The sequence below is a fragment of the Lolium perenne genome, chromosome 6 (genome assembly GCF_019359855.2).
Source record: "Lolium perenne isolate Kyuss_39 chromosome 6, Kyuss_2.0, whole genome shotgun sequence".
NCBI lineage: Eukaryota > Viridiplantae > Streptophyta > Magnoliopsida > Poales > Poaceae > Lolium > Lolium perenne.
The window spans coordinates 12,984,065-13,002,517 of NC_067249.2; the positions used below are offsets into that span (position 1 = coordinate 12,984,065).

The window sequence follows — 18,453 nt, forward strand, 5'->3', positions numbered from 1 at the left end:
TGGAGAGAGAAAAAATGTTTTGCAAAAAACTATATGGGAAGCACTAGACAGTCTGACTGAATATCATGCATGGTCTATATATACAATTCCACAATTCAGGCAAGCTTCTTGCCATTCGGGTCACACTCATCCGCGACGCTGCCGGCGAGCTTCATGTACTTGTCCTTCATGGTAAACCCCGTGCACTTGTACCCGAGCTCCTTGGCGATCACCGCCTGCACGTGGCTGGCCACCTCGACGACGCTCCTCGCGCCGCCGCCGCACGTCTCTTCGGCCCGCAGCGCCGGCAGGAACGTCACCCGGTACCCGGGCCGCGGGTTCATGTAGAAGAAGCACGGGTCCATGGACGTCCACCCCCTCGCCGTCGACCCGTAGTACGTGCTCTGCACCGCCTCCACGGCCACCGGCACGACCCGGTCCGTCAGCTCCGCGAACAGCGCCGAGAACCGCAGCAGGCATGGCTCCCGGCACGTTGTCCCCTCCGGACACACCACCACATCGCGCCCGGATTCCAGTAGTGCTGTGATGCGTGCCTTGTCAACCTTGCGGTCCCCCATCAGCGCCACCATCGGGACCGGCGAGGTGGCCATCGACAGCCGACTCACGCTGTAGGTCACACACGTCACCTGCCGCCCCAGTGCGATGGAGACGAAGATGGGGTCGACGGCGGTGCGGTGGTTGCAGACGAGGAGGGATCCCGGCGTTCCACGGCTTGGTGGCGGCGGTGGCGTGCCACGGACAGTGAGGCGGATACCGGTCAGGCGGTAGGCGTGGCGAACGAGGCTCCGTGGAACGTGGTGACTGATCAATACGCGGAGGAGGGCGAGGGCGAAGCCGACCGGGAGGTAAGCGAGGGCGAAGAGCGCGTGCTTCGGGTCCGGCCGACGGACAAGGCGGCCATCATGGAAGATGACGCGGGAGAGCAGGGCGTCGGGGGTGGCGCGTGGCGCGCGTTTGTTGGTGGGCACCATGTAAGCTTCCTGCAAACATAGCGCGGGAAATATTAAAATAAGGAATCGGTAATCTTGGTGCCAAGATGAGTAAATTATGTTAATCTGAAGCAAAGATGACTGGAGTACGTACTTACGACCATTCCACAGTAAAATTTCCGTCTCAAAAAAAGAAAAGAAAAGTAAACTATCAATGTCCAAAACTACATGCAACAGCAGTGAGAAAGATATGATTTGAATGGCACTACATTGGAAGAAATTAGGCCAAGTCAGTATTGCAAATTCAGTTAGTAGCTAGTACATGGGTACATCTAAACCTGAATCCACTGTCAGCTGAAAACTTTTAGAGGCAGGTAAAAACTAGAAGGAACCTTGTTCCTCCTTCCTAGCCAATGGTAGCTGTAAATAATCTTGGCACCAACACATATGAAAGAACAATCAACTGGTAATAGTGTAGCTTAAGCAAACAGTGCATACTTAACGAAAGTTCATCAATAAAATGTATATCTCAAGAAAACAAAAAAAAAAAGCAAACTGTCAATGTCCAAAACGACATTTTTTTCCCGACAAAGAGCATATATATGTCCAAAACGACATTTTTTCGAAAAGGGGATATCCCCAACCTCTGCATCAATTGATGCATACAGCCTTTTATTAAAATTATTATTAGAGAACCTCAGTTACATAGTCATTGAAAGTCATGGATCACTCAGAGTTTCGACATGAACCAGCCAATTGGAATAGCAACAGCAGTGAGGAAAAATAGGCCAGGTAAATAATTTGTAGATTCACTTAGTAGCTGGTAAAAGGGCACATCTAAACCTGAATCCATTGTCAGCTGAAAACTTTTACAGGCAGGAATAAACTAGAAGGAACCATCTCAAAAAAGAAGAAAAGTTAACTGTCATTGTCCAAAACAACAGGGCAACAACAGTGAGGAAGATATGATTTGATTTGTACTGCCAAATTAGAAGAAATAGTACTGCCAAATGATCGATCCTACTCGGTCTACATAATTAATCTGAAGTAAACGTGCGTATTTAACGAAAGATAAACAGTAAAGTGTCCATCTCAAGAAAAAAAAGGTTTAAGTATATCTCGGATGAGATTTTCTTAACTTGTCAGGTGAGAAAATTGCACCTACAGTTGGGAGAAAAGTTTAACTCCCTCCGGTTACACTTTGCTAGCAAAAGAGTGTAATTGCGTTTTTTTGCGGGTGACCGAGATTTAAGAAACTATCACTCTAAGAAAAGCAAACCCAATGTACAAGAGGACATGCAAACAACAGTGAGGAATATCGTCTGATTTGATTGGTACCAAATTGGAAGAAATTAGGCCAAGTAAATAATCTAGTAGTTAGTACATGGGGTTACATATGAACCTGAATCCAGACAGGAACAAACTAGAGGGAACCTTCTTGTTCGATCGTGACAAGAGAGAGGAAACAGGAAAGGTGCTCTGAAAAAGCTAGGATAGGAACCACACAAAATTCGTGCAACTCCAGCTACCAAAAAATAGGAAGAAGAGCAATCATGGCATGACCCATGGGCACTCAAAGAATAATCGGCAGAAATTCACAGAAATTGATCGAAGAAACTCACAATGGATGAACTGAATCGAAAAAGAATATACCTTGCAGATGGCCATGAAGTCGTGGTCGCTCTCGCGGTCGCCGAGCCCGACGTCCGGCAAGTCGCCGCCGGCGAACATCCTCTGCACGACCTCCCTCTTCCGCTCCCCAACGAGCATGCTCTCGATCACCCCTGTAAACCGCCTCCCGCCGGCGAACGTCCGCAGCTCCGTGCCAGCCACCTCGGCACCCAAGAACTCCCTCACGAACGGGCCAACCATGACCGCCGGGGACGCGGTGACCACGACCCGCCTCCCGGCGCCGCACCCCCTGAACACCTCCCACGCGTCGGCGCGCACGCCGGCAGCGTAGTGCCGCGGGAGGACGCCCCTGGCCACGGCCTCCACGTCGTCCACGCGGAGGCCCGCGAAGGTGGCGAAGACGAGGAGCGCGATGGCGGCGGGCTCGGAGACGGCGGTGTAGAGGAGCAGGATGAGCGGGGCGAGGAGCAGGAGCGCCAGGGCGCGCAGGTAGCTTCCCGCCTCGAGGGCGACGAGGAAGTAGTAGGGGAACGCCGAGGAGGAGGCGAGCAGCGTCCCGTCCAGGTCCGACGCCGCCGTGCGCCGCTCGCGCGCCGACGGGTCGTAAGACGACAGCGGCGGGAACCTCGCCGGTGATGGCGTCGTGGGAGGACTGGGCGGCGCCATGGGTTGATGGTTAGGGGAACCGGCACGGGAGGTTCGTGATTGACTGGTGGTATGGGTGCGCGTAGGGTCGGCCAGTTGGTGGTTGCGTTGGCTCAGCGTCCCAGCGGTGCTGTCGCGGCGGCGGCCGGCATTGATGATGGCGACGGCGATGGCAAAGACTCGTTCTTGTTTGCTGGAAAGCAGAGTGCCGGGACTCCTCTGTTTATACCAACACCCCTCCTACAATTGAACTCGGAGCCGGAGTACAGATTGCGCTGGGAATCCATCACGAACTAATACTAACTAATACTGTAAGGATTAGTCTAGCGGGCGGCCGCATGCCTATTAGTGCATCTGAGCGGGCGACTAAAAAAGGAACATGCTACCTTTGTCAGTGTGAACACATACCATTTATACCTAGATATTCAGTGATTGTAGCACATGCACTACAATGACATCATGCACATTAATTTTTCTTTTCAAATGCTTAAAATCATATAACTTTTACACCAGATGTCGAAATTAGGATCCGCTTTCACTTTTGAATTTCTTGCGACGAGCTCTTCAAAACTAGATCTCATTTCTATGTATTTTGATGTAGTTTTTTTAAAGCAACTTTTACATGCGACAAAGCAATTATAATGCAAGATTATGCAACTTTAGTGTGGGGCGAAGCAACTTTACTGCACAACGTAAATCTACATTCACAACGAAAGTTGCATCGCTAGACGCCAAAGTTGCTCAGCCATCCATCAAAATTTATTCGGTGGGTACTAAAGTTGCTTCGCTGGACCCCAAAGTTGGGCCATCACAAATCAAATTTGCTCTGTCGAGTACCAAAGTTGCTCTACAGGAAACTAAATTTGCTCGGTCAGGCACCAAAGTTGCTCGGTTCGAGAATTGTGTCGCCAGGCACCAATGTTGTTGTGCAGGGCACTTAATTTGCTTCGTCACGCATTGAAATTTCTTCAATGGACACCAAAATTATTTTCGGGCACAAAAGTTGTGCCTTCGTGTACCAAAAAGTGTATATGTTCGTTGCACACCAAAGTTGCTATGTCGCACACTAAAGTTGTTTTGCTGCATAATAAAATTGCTCTGTTGCGTATCAAAGTTGCTTGAAAAAAAATTCGTCGAAACATATGAAAATGTGGTCTAGTTTCGAAGCTCTCGTCGTGGGGATTTTAGAAGTGAAAACGAATTATAATTTCACCGCACGGTTCAAAAGTTATAGTTTTTTAAAAAACGAAAGCTGACATGAGCTAGCCTACCAGCCGGACCGCAACCTCCTGTCGCCTAGTGCATGTGCCCAGGACATCCGTCTGGCACACACCCGCCCATAAGATTTCAGGATACTGTAATTCCTTTCTTCCGTTGCAGGTTCGGACTAGGATTCGGATTCGGAGGAGTATCGAGATGGACACATGAGAAAAGCATTTTTATGGAGTCCTAACAACGCCTGCATTTGCGTGAAGAGGGGCGTGAAAGAACACGACCAATGTGTCTCGATGCAAAGAAAAAAAAATCGAACAAGCAGAAAAAATCCTTACATAAAAGAAAAGAAAGTACTCCTCTGTTGATGCGTGAAGAGGGGAGTATAATCTAATCTTCGGGAATTTTCTCATTTCCTCCATCTCACACATGTTGCTGACTTATTTCATGTTGATGATGACGCCATCGCCTCTCACCATCGACAACAAGAGATCAAAACGAACTTGTAAATAAACCCTTAATCTACCTACTATGCCTCCAATGAGGCAAACTATGGGTCTCTCGGTATATTGAAGCCTCCCTATGCCCCCGCACCGATTGAGGTGGCGGAAAAGGTGGCGGTGGCAATCCCTTGGCAAGACAGGAGGGCGACAACTAGGATTGCACGTTGCACCTCGATATGAAACATTGACAACGAGATGTGTGTGTAGGTGGCACTTGATGTGAAGAATTAAGCTACAAGCTTTCGACCGTTGATTTGTTACATTAGCTAGCAATGTAAAATGGCATGGTTTTAAGAAGTGCCTTCTTCAACAAAAGCCTCTTGGATCACTTTAATTTGAAAACTCACAATTCAAGTGCCAAGTGAATTATTTGCCAAATTAGCAAATGCAAGGAAGTTTGACAACTCGGCCCCACGTACTAGAACTACAACATAGAACATGATGAATTATCGGAAACAGGCCATTGGTTGTGGTCGAGGCCAGGTTTAATCAGGCTTTTGCTGCACGAGTTGCTGCGGGTTTCCTTTTTTCTCTTTCTCCTTGTATGCTCCGTCATTTCCTGATAGAGGTTGTCATCCTTAACTTGTTGGGCGACCACGCACCCGACGAGAAAACAACAAGGTTGATGGTGACCTGCTGAGTCATTCAATATAAATAGTTTTGCCTCACATTTTACAACAAGATCAGAGTGGCGCAGCGGAAGCGTGGTGGGCCCATAACCCACAGGTCCCAGGATCGAAACCTGGCTCTGATAATTTTATCCTTTATTCTTCTTTTTTGTTTCAAAATATTTGGTTGGTTTCCTCCAAATTATCTAGCGCCGTCCCTGCCAGATGAGATTCTGGGAACTCTGCACTGTACGGCGCCGTCCAAACTTTGTTCCGGCCGATGAGGATTAACTTCCATCCTTCTCTGCAAACTCAACAAACTATTTTTGATTTTTTGCGAGAGCGACTCGAGCAGACTGACATGTCTGCCCTGGTCGATTTCAAAGAAGGCAGAATGAAGTATTTGCGATTTATTTTTCTGAAAGTAAACTGGAGTGGTAGGATCATTCTGAGGTGGTATACAAGGATGTTGGCATCAGCTATGGGAAAACAACTGCATTCTGTGTCGGTAAGACGAATTAACAGGATCAGTGACAGCGTTCCAGATGTTAAAGTCATGGATACCAAGCTGGTGCAACACCTGCAGCTGGCGCTGAACTAGTTCTGTGATCCATCTGAGGTTTTTAGTATACGTTCTTGCACTAACTATTTCAATGGTAATAACATGACAAAAAAAGATAGCAGTGTGTTCTAAAAGCATGGGTACCCATGAATTGCTTTTCATTTCAGAATTACACATGTTAGCTCAGCTCGGAATATATGATCAGTTTAGGATTGTGTAATCAAGGAAGGAGGCCTCTTTAAGAGCCACCCTACTCAGATACCGTCCTTGTGATTCATCACAGCAAACAGTCAAGAAAACAACCCACTGAAGGAAAACTTTTAAACAGAAAGCAAGAACAGCTTGTCAATCTCTGTCAAATTAATATAGCATATGTTTTCTCAGAAATTATGATCAGTTTAGGATGTATCATCAATGAAGAAGGCCCTTTTCAAGAGAAATCTTACTTAGAAACCGTCCTTGTGATTCATCACAGTAAGAAAAATAACAGCCATACTTAGATGTGTGACTGCCAAGTCGCGAATGAACACAGTTTCTCAGATGGTTTCCACATTATCCCAAAAAACGAGTTATTCAAAAAATGTGTGTTGGCTCAGATACTATTCACAGATTGGTATAATCACGCAAGGGTTAGAGCCATCGCTGATATACAGTCCCTGGGTGATGATCGGTGCATACTGTAAAGATCTACTAAACATCAAAGCAACAACTGGAGGCTACAAAAAGGTAGCTATGCTGTACGAATCACATCCACGTTCACGAGATTTTCACGTACTACTCCTTCGGAGCAGACGAACGATTGAAGCTAAGCAAAGCACACTACATTGCCTGACACCTCACATGCCTAAATCCGCACCCACCGCGGGCGAATCCGTCTAACCAAGCTAGGAGAACACATTCTAATCGGATCAACGAGGCCACAACCACGAGCGTGCAATACGACACCATCGGAGGGGAAATCAATCGCACCTTGTGAAGGTGCGTTCCCATCGGATCTGAAGTGGTTCTATTTGGGGAGTGAGAAGAAGCAGGGGCGGGGATCGGCCGCAGGGAGGGCCGAGGGGGCTGTGGCGTCGGGTTTGGGTTTGGCCATGGAGGTGAGATGCGGCGGCGGCTTTAAAACCCCAATGAATCCCTCTGGGCTCTGGCTCGCTCCATATATATGCCACGTAACACACACTCTGTCTACGTAAACTGTTCTCAATGATGAACCTTCGGAGTGGGCTATACATACTAGTAGCACGTGCTTTTGCACGTTGCCACATATATCATTTTAAAATATTTATTTATATTTTGCTTAATTTATGCTAGATGTTGATACTTTTTTCTGCCAAACTTAGTCACGAAAGTAAACTTTGTTTTTTTTGGAAACTATATAATATTCCCTATAACAAGAAATGGAAGGTGCAATAAACTGACATCAGTACAATATTTTTTTAATATATATATATATATAAGAAATATAATCTATTACGAATAGAAACAACTTGTGATGAAGATGTCAAAAATATGTGAAGGGTCCATCTTACAGAGGGTGGTCCGCGCATTTGCATGGTTAGACTTTCAACATTATAGTTTGCTGTCATAATTTTTAAATTTATACAAACATAACCCGGTATCTATGCATAAATTAATAATTTAATTTTTTATTTTATGTATCCCACACACTTGCAGCGTTAGATTTTATGGGAACGTTATTTTTTGTGTGTATTTATCAGGTTGCGGAGTAAGTTCTTTAATATATAAGAAGTGAGCCTGACTCATTTGGTTAGGAAAGTGCACAAATCCACATGAATTTTGATTCAGTTCTTATTATTAAAAAATCATTGTAGGAGTTTCCTCTCCTATATTCCTTTTTTAACATATAGACTTCTCATAAAGCATCACTGAAGTCCAAGATTAATTACATGTCTGAAAGAGCAAGTTGCATTTTCATGTGTGCTAGAAATGCATCTGATAGAGAAAGTCTTGTCCTGAATCCTAGTAGTGTAAGTTTTGCTTGGAAGTGAGCTTCGAAGTTCATACACCTGGGAACGTGAAAGATTTTCCGTCCGTCGAAGGAAGGGCAAGTGAAGAAGAGAGTAGCAAGTTGTGGCCTAATCTGCCAATGACCTGGTCTTCAATTATGTTACGAATCGCTGCTGCCTGTAGAAGGTAACATGTTGGAACTGAAGGTGGTACACCAAATTGGCTGCGAGAAGCAGCCCAAACATCTCTTCCTGTAGCGCTGAAGTGGCTGGGGGAAACCGCTGAGATTAGGAGTCAAGTACAGCGGTGAGCTCCTTCAAGCTGGATGAAGATTCCAAGTCCTGCACGTGACAAAGAGCTGCAACGTTGCATCCATGAAACATTTGTGAAGATCTTTGTGCTTGGGATGCTCCACGGATCGATACAAGTTTTTCCTGGAGTTGGTAGTCATTGTTTTCTCGCTTTGCTCTAGGTGTGGCAAGCTTTGGATTTCTTCAAAAATAACAATGAAGGAAAGACCTTTGGCTTCCCTCATTGTTGGAAGGAACTCCATGGCACCCCCAAGTTTCAGGAGGAGTACGAGGGGTACATGGCGACCTTGACTGACAACAAGACCGCCAAAGATCCCACGGTCATTGACCTTGATTGTGGCCAGCCTTGTGGCAGCTCCGCTTCTCGTGCAAGCCGTCCACGAGGCCACAAGTCAACCAAGGCCAACATGAAGCGTGATGCTTCAGCCATGCAATTGTTCGACACCTTGAAGGAGATGTACGCTGAGAAAGAGGTGTCCACGGACAAGAGGGATGAGAGGAGGCGCCGGGAGAAGGAAGAGGACAGGAAGAACTACTTCGATGTCCAAAAGAGGAAGCTTGAGATTGAAGAGGTGATGGCAAAGATGAAGGCTAGGGAAATTAAGCTCAAAGAGAAAGAATTGGAGCTCATAGCAATGGCAAGGGCCAAAGAGGTGGAGTTGAAGGAGAAGGAAGTTGAGCTGAAACGGCAAGCCGAGGATAACATGATCATGAACGCCGACTTGACCACCATGAATGAGGCGAAGAGAGCTTGGTTCGAGAAGAGGAAGAAGAAGATCCTAGAGCGCAAAAATTGAGTTGACAATCTCAATTTGTAATTTTTATATTTGTTTAAACTATGGCACATTTCGTTTCTTGATCATGCTACATTTTATTTGATATTATTTTATACTATTTAATATTATCTATATTGTTTAGATATTATTCTATTGTTTTAGATATTATTTGTAAGTATGTGTGGCCAAATGGCTTATTTCCCAAAGAAATAGGCCAAATGGGCAAATGGGTGGCCGCTGCGTTGGACGCAGCATGCGATGCAAACAGACACGCGGACACGGGACGCTGCACGCTCGGCCACCCAAACGGTCCAAAACGGATGGCCCAACGCGTCCGTTTGGATCGCGGCGTTGGAGATGCCCTTAGTTCCTAACTTCACTAATGAAAGTGAATGTGGACCATGTATTCAAGAATGTCTAGCTGGTTGCAGCTACCAGTTATAAATGGATTATTATTGCTTTATCTAGAATCTAAGGGACTTTTTCTAACAACTATAAATGTTTCGAATAGCTGTATATAAATAGATTGTTGTAGTATTGGTTTTGTACTTCCATAGACCAATAGAAATTTACGGCCTTGGGTTCGTGTACACGGAACAATGTGGCATGCAAGACAGGAACTACTTTTTTTTTCAGTTCCCTCAAATGTGAGCATGAGAGACTTCAGGATGTTAGCCTCTACATCTTCATTCTGAGAACGAAGCTTCTGCAAATAGTTTAGCCCCGTGTATAAGTGTGTAGATTTCTAAATTCCACCTCATGCATGTCTGTAAGCATGAGCAAATTGTGGATCGCACACAGAGCAACCCCACATGGAGTAATGCTGTAGTGCAACCGAACGTACTGAACAGGAGTGTCCACTAAACTGAAGATTGCAATCATGAAGAACTTGTTGTCATGTCTGAAATATAAGATTATTTTGTTTTTTTTCGAAATGGGAAAATATCGCCCCAGCTTCTGCATCCAAAGGATGCACGCGGCTTTTTTTATTAGATTATTCCCGAAACCTTACAAGAAAAAATACAAAAGATCAAACTCGAAGCAACCTTACTATACCTACAGTGGGATGAAGAGGGTGACAATACACCAACTCAAATCATCCAAAACTAAATGCCTTCGCAGACCGCCCAATAGCAGGCGAGAAACACATCCAGAGCGCACGCCAACGCACACGCCACAGGAGTTGCTCCCTCCGTCTTCCTCGACTCCATCTTCAAGAGAGATCAACGCATTAACCTTGCAAGACCTACCGTCGATGCCACCATGACGCCAGACGGCTCCACTCTCCTACACGTATACATCATCCCGCATCTGTCGTCGTTGATATCCTGCAGCCCCATGCCACTGAGACTCAGCGTCAACAATGTGGTAGATGAAAACCACTCCACCGAAGTCCGCCAACATTCAGCAGCTGCTCCAAAAACGATGCCCCAAGAGGTAGAACGACGCAGGACGCGCCACCATCGTCCGATCCGGGAGACCTGGACCTAGGGTTTCCCCCGGAGTAGCACGAGTGAGAAACCGCAGACTGCGTCGACGATGCCTTCAAGAAGGTTGCGGCGCGAGACGTCGCCATCGTCCGCCAACCGAGGTCGGAACACGGTTTTCACCGGCAGCCGCGCATCCCCATCTAGCCGAGTGTAGTGCCAAGACGGCCAAAGATGACGCCTTCGACAAGGTAACGATGTCGACCGACGCCGCCATCATCCACCAAGACCGAGGTCGAGGCTCAGTTTTCACCGGTCGCCATGACACCCCGGACTAGATCAGCATCGCCGGAAACCTGTGTGAGATCCCATGATCCCCCACACAGGATTACCAGCCTGGCCGACCACCTCCGACGAAGAAGAAGGCCTCCTCCTCCATCGAACCCGAGGTTGCTGCCCCGGGCGTCCTCGAACCGCGGGAGAAACCCAAGGTCACCACCCCGCACAGGCGAGAAGCGGAGGGGATGGCGCAAACCATCCCACCACCAGCCACCACCGGTGTGCCACCGACGGGAGGTAGGGGAGGCCGCAGCACTCTGGCCACCGCCGCCCCTTCTTCCTCCGACCGCCGCCGCCCCGCCATCACACGGGATGGAGGTGGTCTACCGCCGCCGCCGTCGAGGGGATGACCCAGCCGCCGTCCCATCCGCGTTAAGATTATTTTGTACATGCACTAGTATAAGTTCTAGTATTATTGTCGATCGGTAGTGTTGGTTTTAGAAGAAGAAAAAATGAGCCGACTCTAAAAGGCATCCCTGAGTCGGTTTAGTAAAAACTTATGACTTTAGAGAAAAACCGACTGCAATGATATATTTTAGGAGTCGGCAAAAATTTAAAACCGAACTTAAAATTTCTCAGAGCGGCGTGAAATTGAAAACCAACTCAACATATGATATAGCCAGTCAAAAAAAAGCCGATCTCTATAATAATAATGTTGGAGTCGGGTAATTTAAAAGGACAGAGTGACACCAGGCAGCCCTATATTCGTTGCTGCGATGCAAGTGACCTGGCCACATGTTTGCGATCGAGTGGCCAGAGCAAACTCGCATGTTTGCCCTGATCGATTTCAAAGATGAACGAAGAATGTCGATTGCTCAGGTTGTACATCACAGATGTTGTATGTTGTATGCTACCAAACAGGTGCAACCCTGGCGCTGAAGTAGTTCTATGATACATCTGTTTTTCTTTATTATAAAGTTATTGCTGAATGATGATGATATTACTCTCGCATTTGTAAATTATAAATTTAATTACTTGCAGAGAATGGAACAAGTTATTGCACTATCATGGTTACATCCGCTTCATTTTCAGTGAGAATGGAACATGGTGACATTCACAAAGCACAACCAGAAACCTCACATGGGCAACATTGCACACTTGGAAACTCATATTGTTACAGTTTGAATCGATATACAGCCTTCTCAAATGAGTAGTCAGTATACATCCAGTGTTACAGACCATATGGAGCAAATTTATTCAGAAGATCATTTTTATTTCATGTTAACAAGCAGGCAAAGCTAATTACACTGTCTGTCTATCAGATGGTGATGACCCTACATCTCTCCAGTGGGAAGTCATGCTCCATCAGCGGGCCAGTTGACGTCGACACCAGGAAACCATCAACCCTGGCCGCCGTGTCGACATCGACCGTCACTGTGCTCAGCCCCCTGCCAATCACATAGATCTTCCTACCGATGGCCACAAGATCACATGGGGAGCGCGTGAGCCTGTCCGACAGCCTGCCTAGCATCACCCACTCATTGGTCTCGTTCAGCCACATCATCAGCTTCGTGCCCAGGGACTGGTCGAGCATGTAGAGGGTACCATCATCCAGAACAACAGTCGGGCCAGACCAGCACAAGGCAATCTCATTCGCCATGCCCCTCCAGGTCTGGGCAACAGGGTTGTATATCCCAGCGAAGTACATCCTGTTCCAGGCAGCCTTGTGGATGGTCACCAGCTCACCGCCCAAGGCCACACACTTGACTATGTCAGGGGTGAGCATTGGATTCTTGTGCGCAAACCAGGAGTCTGTGGCTTTGTCATAAATGTCCCAGGAATTAGGTGACTTGTCCGTCAAATCTAATCCACCAGTAACATAGAGCTTGTCTTTCAGAGCTGCTGATACAAAATAACACTTGAAACCATTGAAGCAGTGTGCATGTGAGTGGTCCATCCTATACCCACAGGAATAGCACGCTACATATGGAACAAAAAATAAAATACACTGAAGAACTATGCCAGTACAAATACCTAGCAGTAGGCATGGGAGCTGCTTTGCTCCAGGAATTTGAAGAAGCATCATAACAATACACTTCATCATTAGCATCCTTTAGCCAGCTACAACCACCCAACAGGAATAACCTCCTGTCCAAGGCCTCTATGGAAATGCCTTCACGCGCTGAGCATGGAGGTTCCATGACTCGGATGACTTTCAAGGTACGAGTTGCAGGATCAGGAGCAAGAACATAGCACTTGCAGCCAGTACCCCTACATATCACATATATCCAAGACTCGTCCAAATTGTTCCGCTTGCGGTACGAGTGCCACTCTTCACTGCATAACAATGCTTTCCATCTCCTTGAGACACATCTGAGAGCATTATGACACTGCCGAGGAACCCTTGGTAAGCAAAGAAGGGCAATCTCATCAGGAAGAACATGTAAAAGTCGGGGTCTCAAGGACAGCAGATTCCATCTTCCTACAGGTCAGCTTCCAGGGATGCACTACTTTGTAGGATCCTGACAAAGAATAAAGCAGATGAGAACACTGCTGGTCTACTTAAAGATATAATGATAGGAACATTGTGGTACAAAACATAGAACATCAATTCTGGTCTACTAAAAGAGATACTAATACTAAAATTGTGGTACAAAACATAACCATTATTACTCACATAACTAAAGATAAAATGATTTGAGTAAAATGGAAGGATAGATTAAAACATGCCACTATTGCATAGTGAGATTGTAAAACAAAAGCATAAAAAATAATGAACATTATACTAGTGCAAGAATATAGGAGAACAAAGACAAGCAACTAAGCACAAAATAACCTATTGTTCAGAGATAATCAGCTACAATAAGGCACAATATTCTAAGAACGCATATAAATATAAATACAATACCAATACTGAGAGGGAGCACAACTTTTCAAAACAAGTGCCTGTTTTGGATATATCATGATTGACCAAAACAAAATTATACTTGTCAATTTTATAAGAAACAAATAATACTATATTATTTATTCACATTGTTTAGGCACGTTTGCTCAAGAACATTAGATCAGTTTTGGATGTACAACCAAAAGAAGAAGCATTTATTCAAGAGCCATCCTTCAACACCAGAGTTTTTCATTTTATTCTGCTTGTTTGCTGTCAAGAAGTCTTTCATTTGAAGAAGCACATACATTTGCATTGATCAGGTGAATGCTATGAGCCACAAGAATACCATGCTACATATGCAACAGAAGATGAAGTAAACAGAAGAAAATGAACTATGCCAGCATGAATACCTAGCAGTAGGCATGGGAGCTGCTCTGCTCCAGGAATTTGAAGAAGCATCATAGCAATACACTTCATCATTAGCATCCTTTAGCCAGCTACAACCACCCATGAGGAATAACCTCCTGTCTAAGGTCTCTATGGAAATGCCTTCCCGGGCTGAGCATGGAGGTTCCATCACTTGGATGACTTTCAATGTACAAGTTGCAGGGTTTGGAGCAAGAACATAGCATTTGTAGCCTGTGCCCCTACATATCACATATATCCAAGACTCGTCCAAGCTGTTCCTCTTGCGGTAAGAGTGCCATTCTTCACTGCATAACAATCTCTTTGATACACATCTAAGAGCAATATGACACTGCCGAGGAACTCTTGCTAAGCAAAGGAGAGCAATCTCATCAGGAAGACCATGAATAAGTGGTGTCTCGAATACAGCAGATTCCATCTTCCTACAGGACAGCTTCCAGCACTGAATTACTTTGAAGGATCCTGACACCGAATAAAGCAGATAAGAACACTGTTTGTCTACTAAAAGAGTAGGAACAATTGTTTAGGCACATTTGCTCAGAATATTAGATCAGTTTTGGATGGATAATCAAGGAAGAAGCACTTATTCAAGAGCCATATTTCTTAGATACCGTCCTTATGACTTCTTCACAGCAAACAAGCAGAATAAAATAAAAAAACTCTCAACAAGTATTATCAGTTAGCATGTGTTTGAACAACTCTAACAGCAACACGATGATCTGGTGAATGCTATAAGGCCTAGTGTTCTTTGAAGTGAGACAAATGTAAATATAAATCATAAAAGCTGTATTAATTGTTCACACACATTTGCTCAGAATCTTTGATCAGTTTAGGGTGTATAATCAAGGAAGGATCACTTTCTCAAGAGACACCTTTCTCAGATACCGTCCTTTTGATTCATCACAGCAAAATAGAATAAAAAATGAATACACTGTTGTGATATTAACTCAATAAGCAGAAAAAATCCAAGAAATACAACCCAAGCTGATAACCTTCCATCCTCTTGCACACACATGGTCAAGAGTTCATTTATTGACCATTTATCCTTATGTGTGTTGTATGAGATCTTAAAAGGCCCATACTGAGGAGGTAAAGAATTTAATATGTAGTGCACAAGGAATGAATCAGAAAAAGTGCACTGAAGTCCTTTGAGCTGAGATGCAACGTCTCGCATTTCCATGATATGTTCACGAATGGAACCACCAGAGTGCTTTAAGGAAGATAGCTTAGCCATGAGTGTGCTTGCCAATGCTTTATCAGAGCTAACAAACTGCTGCTCAATTGAAGTATGATACCCTTTGGTAGTCTCAGAGTCCGGAATAGAACTCCTGATGTTCTTTGCAATTTGTGACTTAATGAACATCAGACTGAGACGATTTGAGCGCTGCCATTTTTCAGAATGGGCAATCTCATTAGCAGTACTTGCATCCGTAGGAGCAGCAGGTTTGTCAACCCTAAGGGCTAAATCCAAATCAGCACACCCAAGCGAAAGCAAAAGTTTCTCTTTCCAATCAGAATAATTCGAGCCATCAAGAACTGGAAGCGCTACAGGTACGATAGGGGATGACATAACAGAAGAACTTGCAGTAGCTGGTAAATAAAAACACATAACATGTGAATTAATAAACTGCAGAAAAACACATCCACACAAAAGCTTAATATATGTACCGTTCTTTCAAGTGAGAGAGTACAAAAATTAGATGTGTTTTTTATCATTTGCTCAGAATATTTGATCAGTTTTGGATGTATAATCAATGAAAGGGCTTTCAAGAGCTAACTTCCTCAGATAACGTCCTTATGATTTCATCATAGCAAACAAGCAGAAAAAAAGTAATGAAAAACAAGACTCCTTACTCATTCTTGAACAAGTTAACAGTATATCAATGATCCAGGGCCCACAATAAATATTTGTAAGCTAACGATAGACAAAGAAATTATATTAGTAAATTTAATTGTTTATGCCTGCTTGCTCAGAATATTAGATCAGTTTAGGATGCGTAATCAAGGAAGGAGCACTCTTTCAGGAGAGCCCCTTCTCAGATACCGTCCTTGAGATTCATCACAACAATCAAGCATTGAAAAGTAAAATCCAGAAACACTATTTTGTTCAGAGCAGATTTGTGGTAATGGCCGTCAGATAGGAGCGAAAGACTATTTTGTTCAAGTAATCATGGTTTGATCACCTGAACTATGCACTTGTGATCATCATTCGACCTAGACAAATCCATTGCTCCAGAAAAAAACAAACTACTGAAGGAAACGAGTTTATCCTTATTAAAAAATGGACAATACGTTTATAAATAGCAGGAGCATGCCAATTGCCCCAGAAGCCATTCATTAAAAATCGTACTTATTTGCTCAGAAAATATGATCAGTTGAGGATGTATAATCAATGAAGGAGCGCCTTTACAAGAGCTACCTTACTCAGACACTGTCCTTGTTGATTCAACAGAGCAAACAAGATGGTTGCACTCTTAATTTCAAGCTACCTTACTCGAGATGTATAATTTCAAGGAAGATAAATGAAAGATAAAGATAGCAGTCTGCTCTAAAGCATGAAGAGCACAGGATTTGATTTTCATTTCAGAAAAAAGCATGTGTTTGCTCAGAATATATGATCAGTTTAGGATGTATAATCAATGAAGGAGGACCTTTTCAAGAGCTCCCTTACTCAGATACCGTCCTTGTGATTCATCACAGCAAACAGGTAGTTGTGCTCATAATTTTAAGATAGATAAAAAAAAGATAGCAGTTTGCTCAAAAAGCACAAACAACTAGTTAACTCATCCTAATTTCAGGATTGCCGTGTTTGCTCAGAATGTATGATCAGTTTAGGATGTGTAATCAATGAAGGAGGACTTCTTCAAGAGCTTCCTTACTCAGATACTGTCCTTGTGATTCATCATAGCAAACAGGTAGTTCAGCTCATTATTTCAAGATAGATAACATGAAAAAAAAAAGGATAACAGACAGCTCTGAAAGCACAAGATAACTTTGCATGCGTTTGCTCAGAATATATGATCAGTTTAGGATGTGTAATCAAGGAAGTCAGCCTTTTTCAAGTGCTAGCTTACTCAGATACCGTCCTTGCAATTCATCACAGCAAATAAGCAAGCATATCCGATTAACTTAATAGCCATGAAGTAAATGAAGTATGTGTGAAGCAACCCACAAAGGGATAAACACTTGGTCTGAAAGCAGAAACAGCTGCCAAAATTAAGATGTGTGCATGTTTGCTCAGAACATATGATCAGTTTAGGATGAGTAATCAAGATAAGAGTCCTTTTTCAAGAGACACCTTACTCAGATACCGTCCTTGCGATTCATCATAGCAAACAAACAAGCAGACAAGTGCGCCCCCAATTAACAAATGAACTAAGCTAAGTATATTGCCTAAATTCAAAAAAATGAAACAAACACCATTATGAGGCGACCCACTGAAAGATACAACTTTTCAGTCGAAAAGCACAAACAGCTTACGGATTGCTGCCAACATTAAGATTTGTGAATGTTTGCTCAGAAAATATGATCAGTTAAGGATGCGTAATCAATAAAGGGGGCCTTTTAGAAGAGCAACCTTTCTCAGATACCGTCCTTGTGATTCATCAAGGCAAACAATTCAAAACAGAAACCATGCTTAGAATGCATTGAACACGCACAACTCCAGTAATCAATGAACAGAGCATAGCATGCTAAGAAACAAAATCAGGCATACAAAAACATGTCGTGTTCTTTGGAAGTGAAACATTGCTAGTTCGCTAAGCAACGTAGTCTCAGATTGGATCCTGGTAGAATGAAAACAGCAAGCTAGACGTCTGAGCAAGATTGTACATAAGTTGCAACCGCAACCGCCTGCACAATACGGTACACTACCCTCTGGTCCAGGCACACTAACGACTCCTACTACGCAGAAGAAAGTGCATCGCCCGAGACCTCCGATTCCTAATTCAACTGCGCACGAAACCCGCGAAAACGAGAGGATCGGATAACACAATCTGACCGGATCAACGAGGCAACGAGCGAGCCCATCGGATCTGAAGCGGTTCTAACTGGGGAGTGAGCAGAGGCGGATGGCGACGGCCAAGAGGAGAGTGGGAAACCCTATATCTGGCGGGGTTCGGCCGCAGTTCGGCTATGGAGGCGCGCGAGATGCGTCGGCGGGGGCTCCGTCTCGACGCCGTTATATCGCAGCGGAGATGCAATTATCTGACCAGGTCCCTATATGGCAGACGCTGCAAAAATCGGCGCTATACATAGGTTGCACCGCCCTGTAAATAGATACCGCGCGCTG

At 44.6% G+C, this 18,453-nt stretch overlaps 2 protein-coding genes and 14 non-coding genes across 16 annotated transcripts; 1 reads left to right on the forward strand and 15 right to left on the reverse strand.

Annotated features, from left to right (window-relative positions):
- Window positions 1-3,463, reverse strand: LOC127308843 (glycerol-3-phosphate 2-O-acyltransferase 6). The gene is made up of 2 exons (XM_051339744.2): window positions 2,583-3,463; window positions 1-980 (listed from the first exon to the last, which is right to left on the reverse strand). The coding sequence occupies exons 1-2, from the start codon at window positions 3,225-3,227 to the stop codon at window positions 96-98; spliced, it is 1,530 nt and encodes a 509-aa protein (XP_051195704.1). The 5' UTR covers window positions 3,228-3,463; the 3' UTR covers window positions 1-95.
- Window positions 3,464-5,603: 2,140 nt separating this feature from the next.
- TRNAM-CAU (transfer RNA methionine (anticodon CAU)) lies at window positions 5,604-5,675 on the forward strand. Its single transcript has one exon. It is a non-coding gene; the product is annotated as a tRNA-Met (tRNA).
- A 592-nt stretch (window positions 5,676-6,267) lies between these two features.
- LOC127310972 (small nucleolar RNA Z118/Z121/Z120) lies at window positions 6,268-6,380 on the reverse strand. The gene has a single exon (XR_007857470.1). It is a non-coding gene; the product is annotated as a small nucleolar RNA Z118/Z121/Z120 (small nucleolar RNA).
- An 84-nt stretch (window positions 6,381-6,464) lies between these two features.
- LOC127310974 (small nucleolar RNA Z118/Z121/Z120) lies at window positions 6,465-6,572 on the reverse strand. Its single transcript, XR_007857472.1, has one exon. It is a non-coding gene; the product is annotated as a small nucleolar RNA Z118/Z121/Z120 (small nucleolar RNA).
- A 5,438-nt stretch (window positions 6,573-12,010) lies between these two features.
- LOC127308840 (F-box/kelch-repeat protein SKIP4-like) lies at window positions 12,011-13,196 on the reverse strand. Its single transcript, XM_071821403.1, has 2 exons — window positions 12,885-13,196; window positions 12,011-12,769 (listed from the first exon to the last, which is right to left on the reverse strand). Exons 1-2 carry the CDS (start codon window positions 13,051-13,053, stop codon window positions 12,171-12,173), a joined length of 768 nt encoding a protein of 255 aa, XP_071677504.1. The 5' UTR covers window positions 13,054-13,196; the 3' UTR covers window positions 12,011-12,170.
- A 1,496-nt stretch (window positions 13,197-14,692) lies between these two features.
- On the reverse strand, window positions 14,693-14,801 carry LOC127310964 (small nucleolar RNA Z118/Z121/Z120). The gene has a single exon (XR_007857462.1). It is a non-coding gene; the product is annotated as a small nucleolar RNA Z118/Z121/Z120 (small nucleolar RNA).
- A 165-nt stretch (window positions 14,802-14,966) lies between these two features.
- On the reverse strand, window positions 14,967-15,074 carry LOC127310951 (small nucleolar RNA Z118/Z121/Z120). The gene has a single exon (XR_007857449.1). It is a non-coding gene; the product is annotated as a small nucleolar RNA Z118/Z121/Z120 (small nucleolar RNA).
- Window positions 15,075-15,875: 801 nt separating this feature from the next.
- On the reverse strand, window positions 15,876-15,980 carry LOC127310967 (small nucleolar RNA Z118/Z121/Z120). The gene has a single exon (XR_007857465.1). It is a non-coding gene; the product is annotated as a small nucleolar RNA Z118/Z121/Z120 (small nucleolar RNA).
- A 145-nt stretch (window positions 15,981-16,125) lies between these two features.
- Window positions 16,126-16,233, reverse strand: LOC127310961 (small nucleolar RNA Z118/Z121/Z120). Its single transcript, XR_007857459.1, has one exon. It is a non-coding gene; the product is annotated as a small nucleolar RNA Z118/Z121/Z120 (small nucleolar RNA).
- A 54-nt stretch (window positions 16,234-16,287) lies between these two features.
- On the reverse strand, window positions 16,288-16,380 carry LOC127310996 (small nucleolar RNA snR60/Z15/Z230/Z193/J17). Its single transcript, XR_007857491.1, has one exon. It is a non-coding gene; the product is annotated as a small nucleolar RNA snR60/Z15/Z230/Z193/J17 (small nucleolar RNA).
- Window positions 16,381-16,513: 133 nt separating this feature from the next.
- On the reverse strand, window positions 16,514-16,622 carry LOC127310969 (small nucleolar RNA Z118/Z121/Z120). Its single transcript, XR_007857467.1, has one exon. It is a non-coding gene; the product is annotated as a small nucleolar RNA Z118/Z121/Z120 (small nucleolar RNA).
- A 138-nt stretch (window positions 16,623-16,760) lies between these two features.
- On the reverse strand, window positions 16,761-16,868 carry LOC127310948 (small nucleolar RNA Z118/Z121/Z120). The gene has a single exon (XR_007857446.1). It is a non-coding gene; the product is annotated as a small nucleolar RNA Z118/Z121/Z120 (small nucleolar RNA).
- Window positions 16,869-16,968: 100 nt separating this feature from the next.
- LOC127310953 (small nucleolar RNA Z118/Z121/Z120) lies at window positions 16,969-17,076 on the reverse strand. Its single transcript, XR_007857450.1, has one exon. It is a non-coding gene; the product is annotated as a small nucleolar RNA Z118/Z121/Z120 (small nucleolar RNA).
- An 87-nt stretch (window positions 17,077-17,163) lies between these two features.
- Window positions 17,164-17,271, reverse strand: LOC127310965 (small nucleolar RNA Z118/Z121/Z120). Its single transcript, XR_007857463.1, has one exon. It is a non-coding gene; the product is annotated as a small nucleolar RNA Z118/Z121/Z120 (small nucleolar RNA).
- Window positions 17,272-17,392: 121 nt separating this feature from the next.
- LOC127310957 (small nucleolar RNA Z118/Z121/Z120) lies at window positions 17,393-17,500 on the reverse strand. Its single transcript, XR_007857455.1, has one exon. It is a non-coding gene; the product is annotated as a small nucleolar RNA Z118/Z121/Z120 (small nucleolar RNA).
- A 171-nt stretch (window positions 17,501-17,671) lies between these two features.
- LOC127310966 (small nucleolar RNA Z118/Z121/Z120) lies at window positions 17,672-17,779 on the reverse strand. Its single transcript, XR_007857464.1, has one exon. It is a non-coding gene; the product is annotated as a small nucleolar RNA Z118/Z121/Z120 (small nucleolar RNA).
- Window positions 17,780-18,453: the final 674 nt, after the last annotated feature.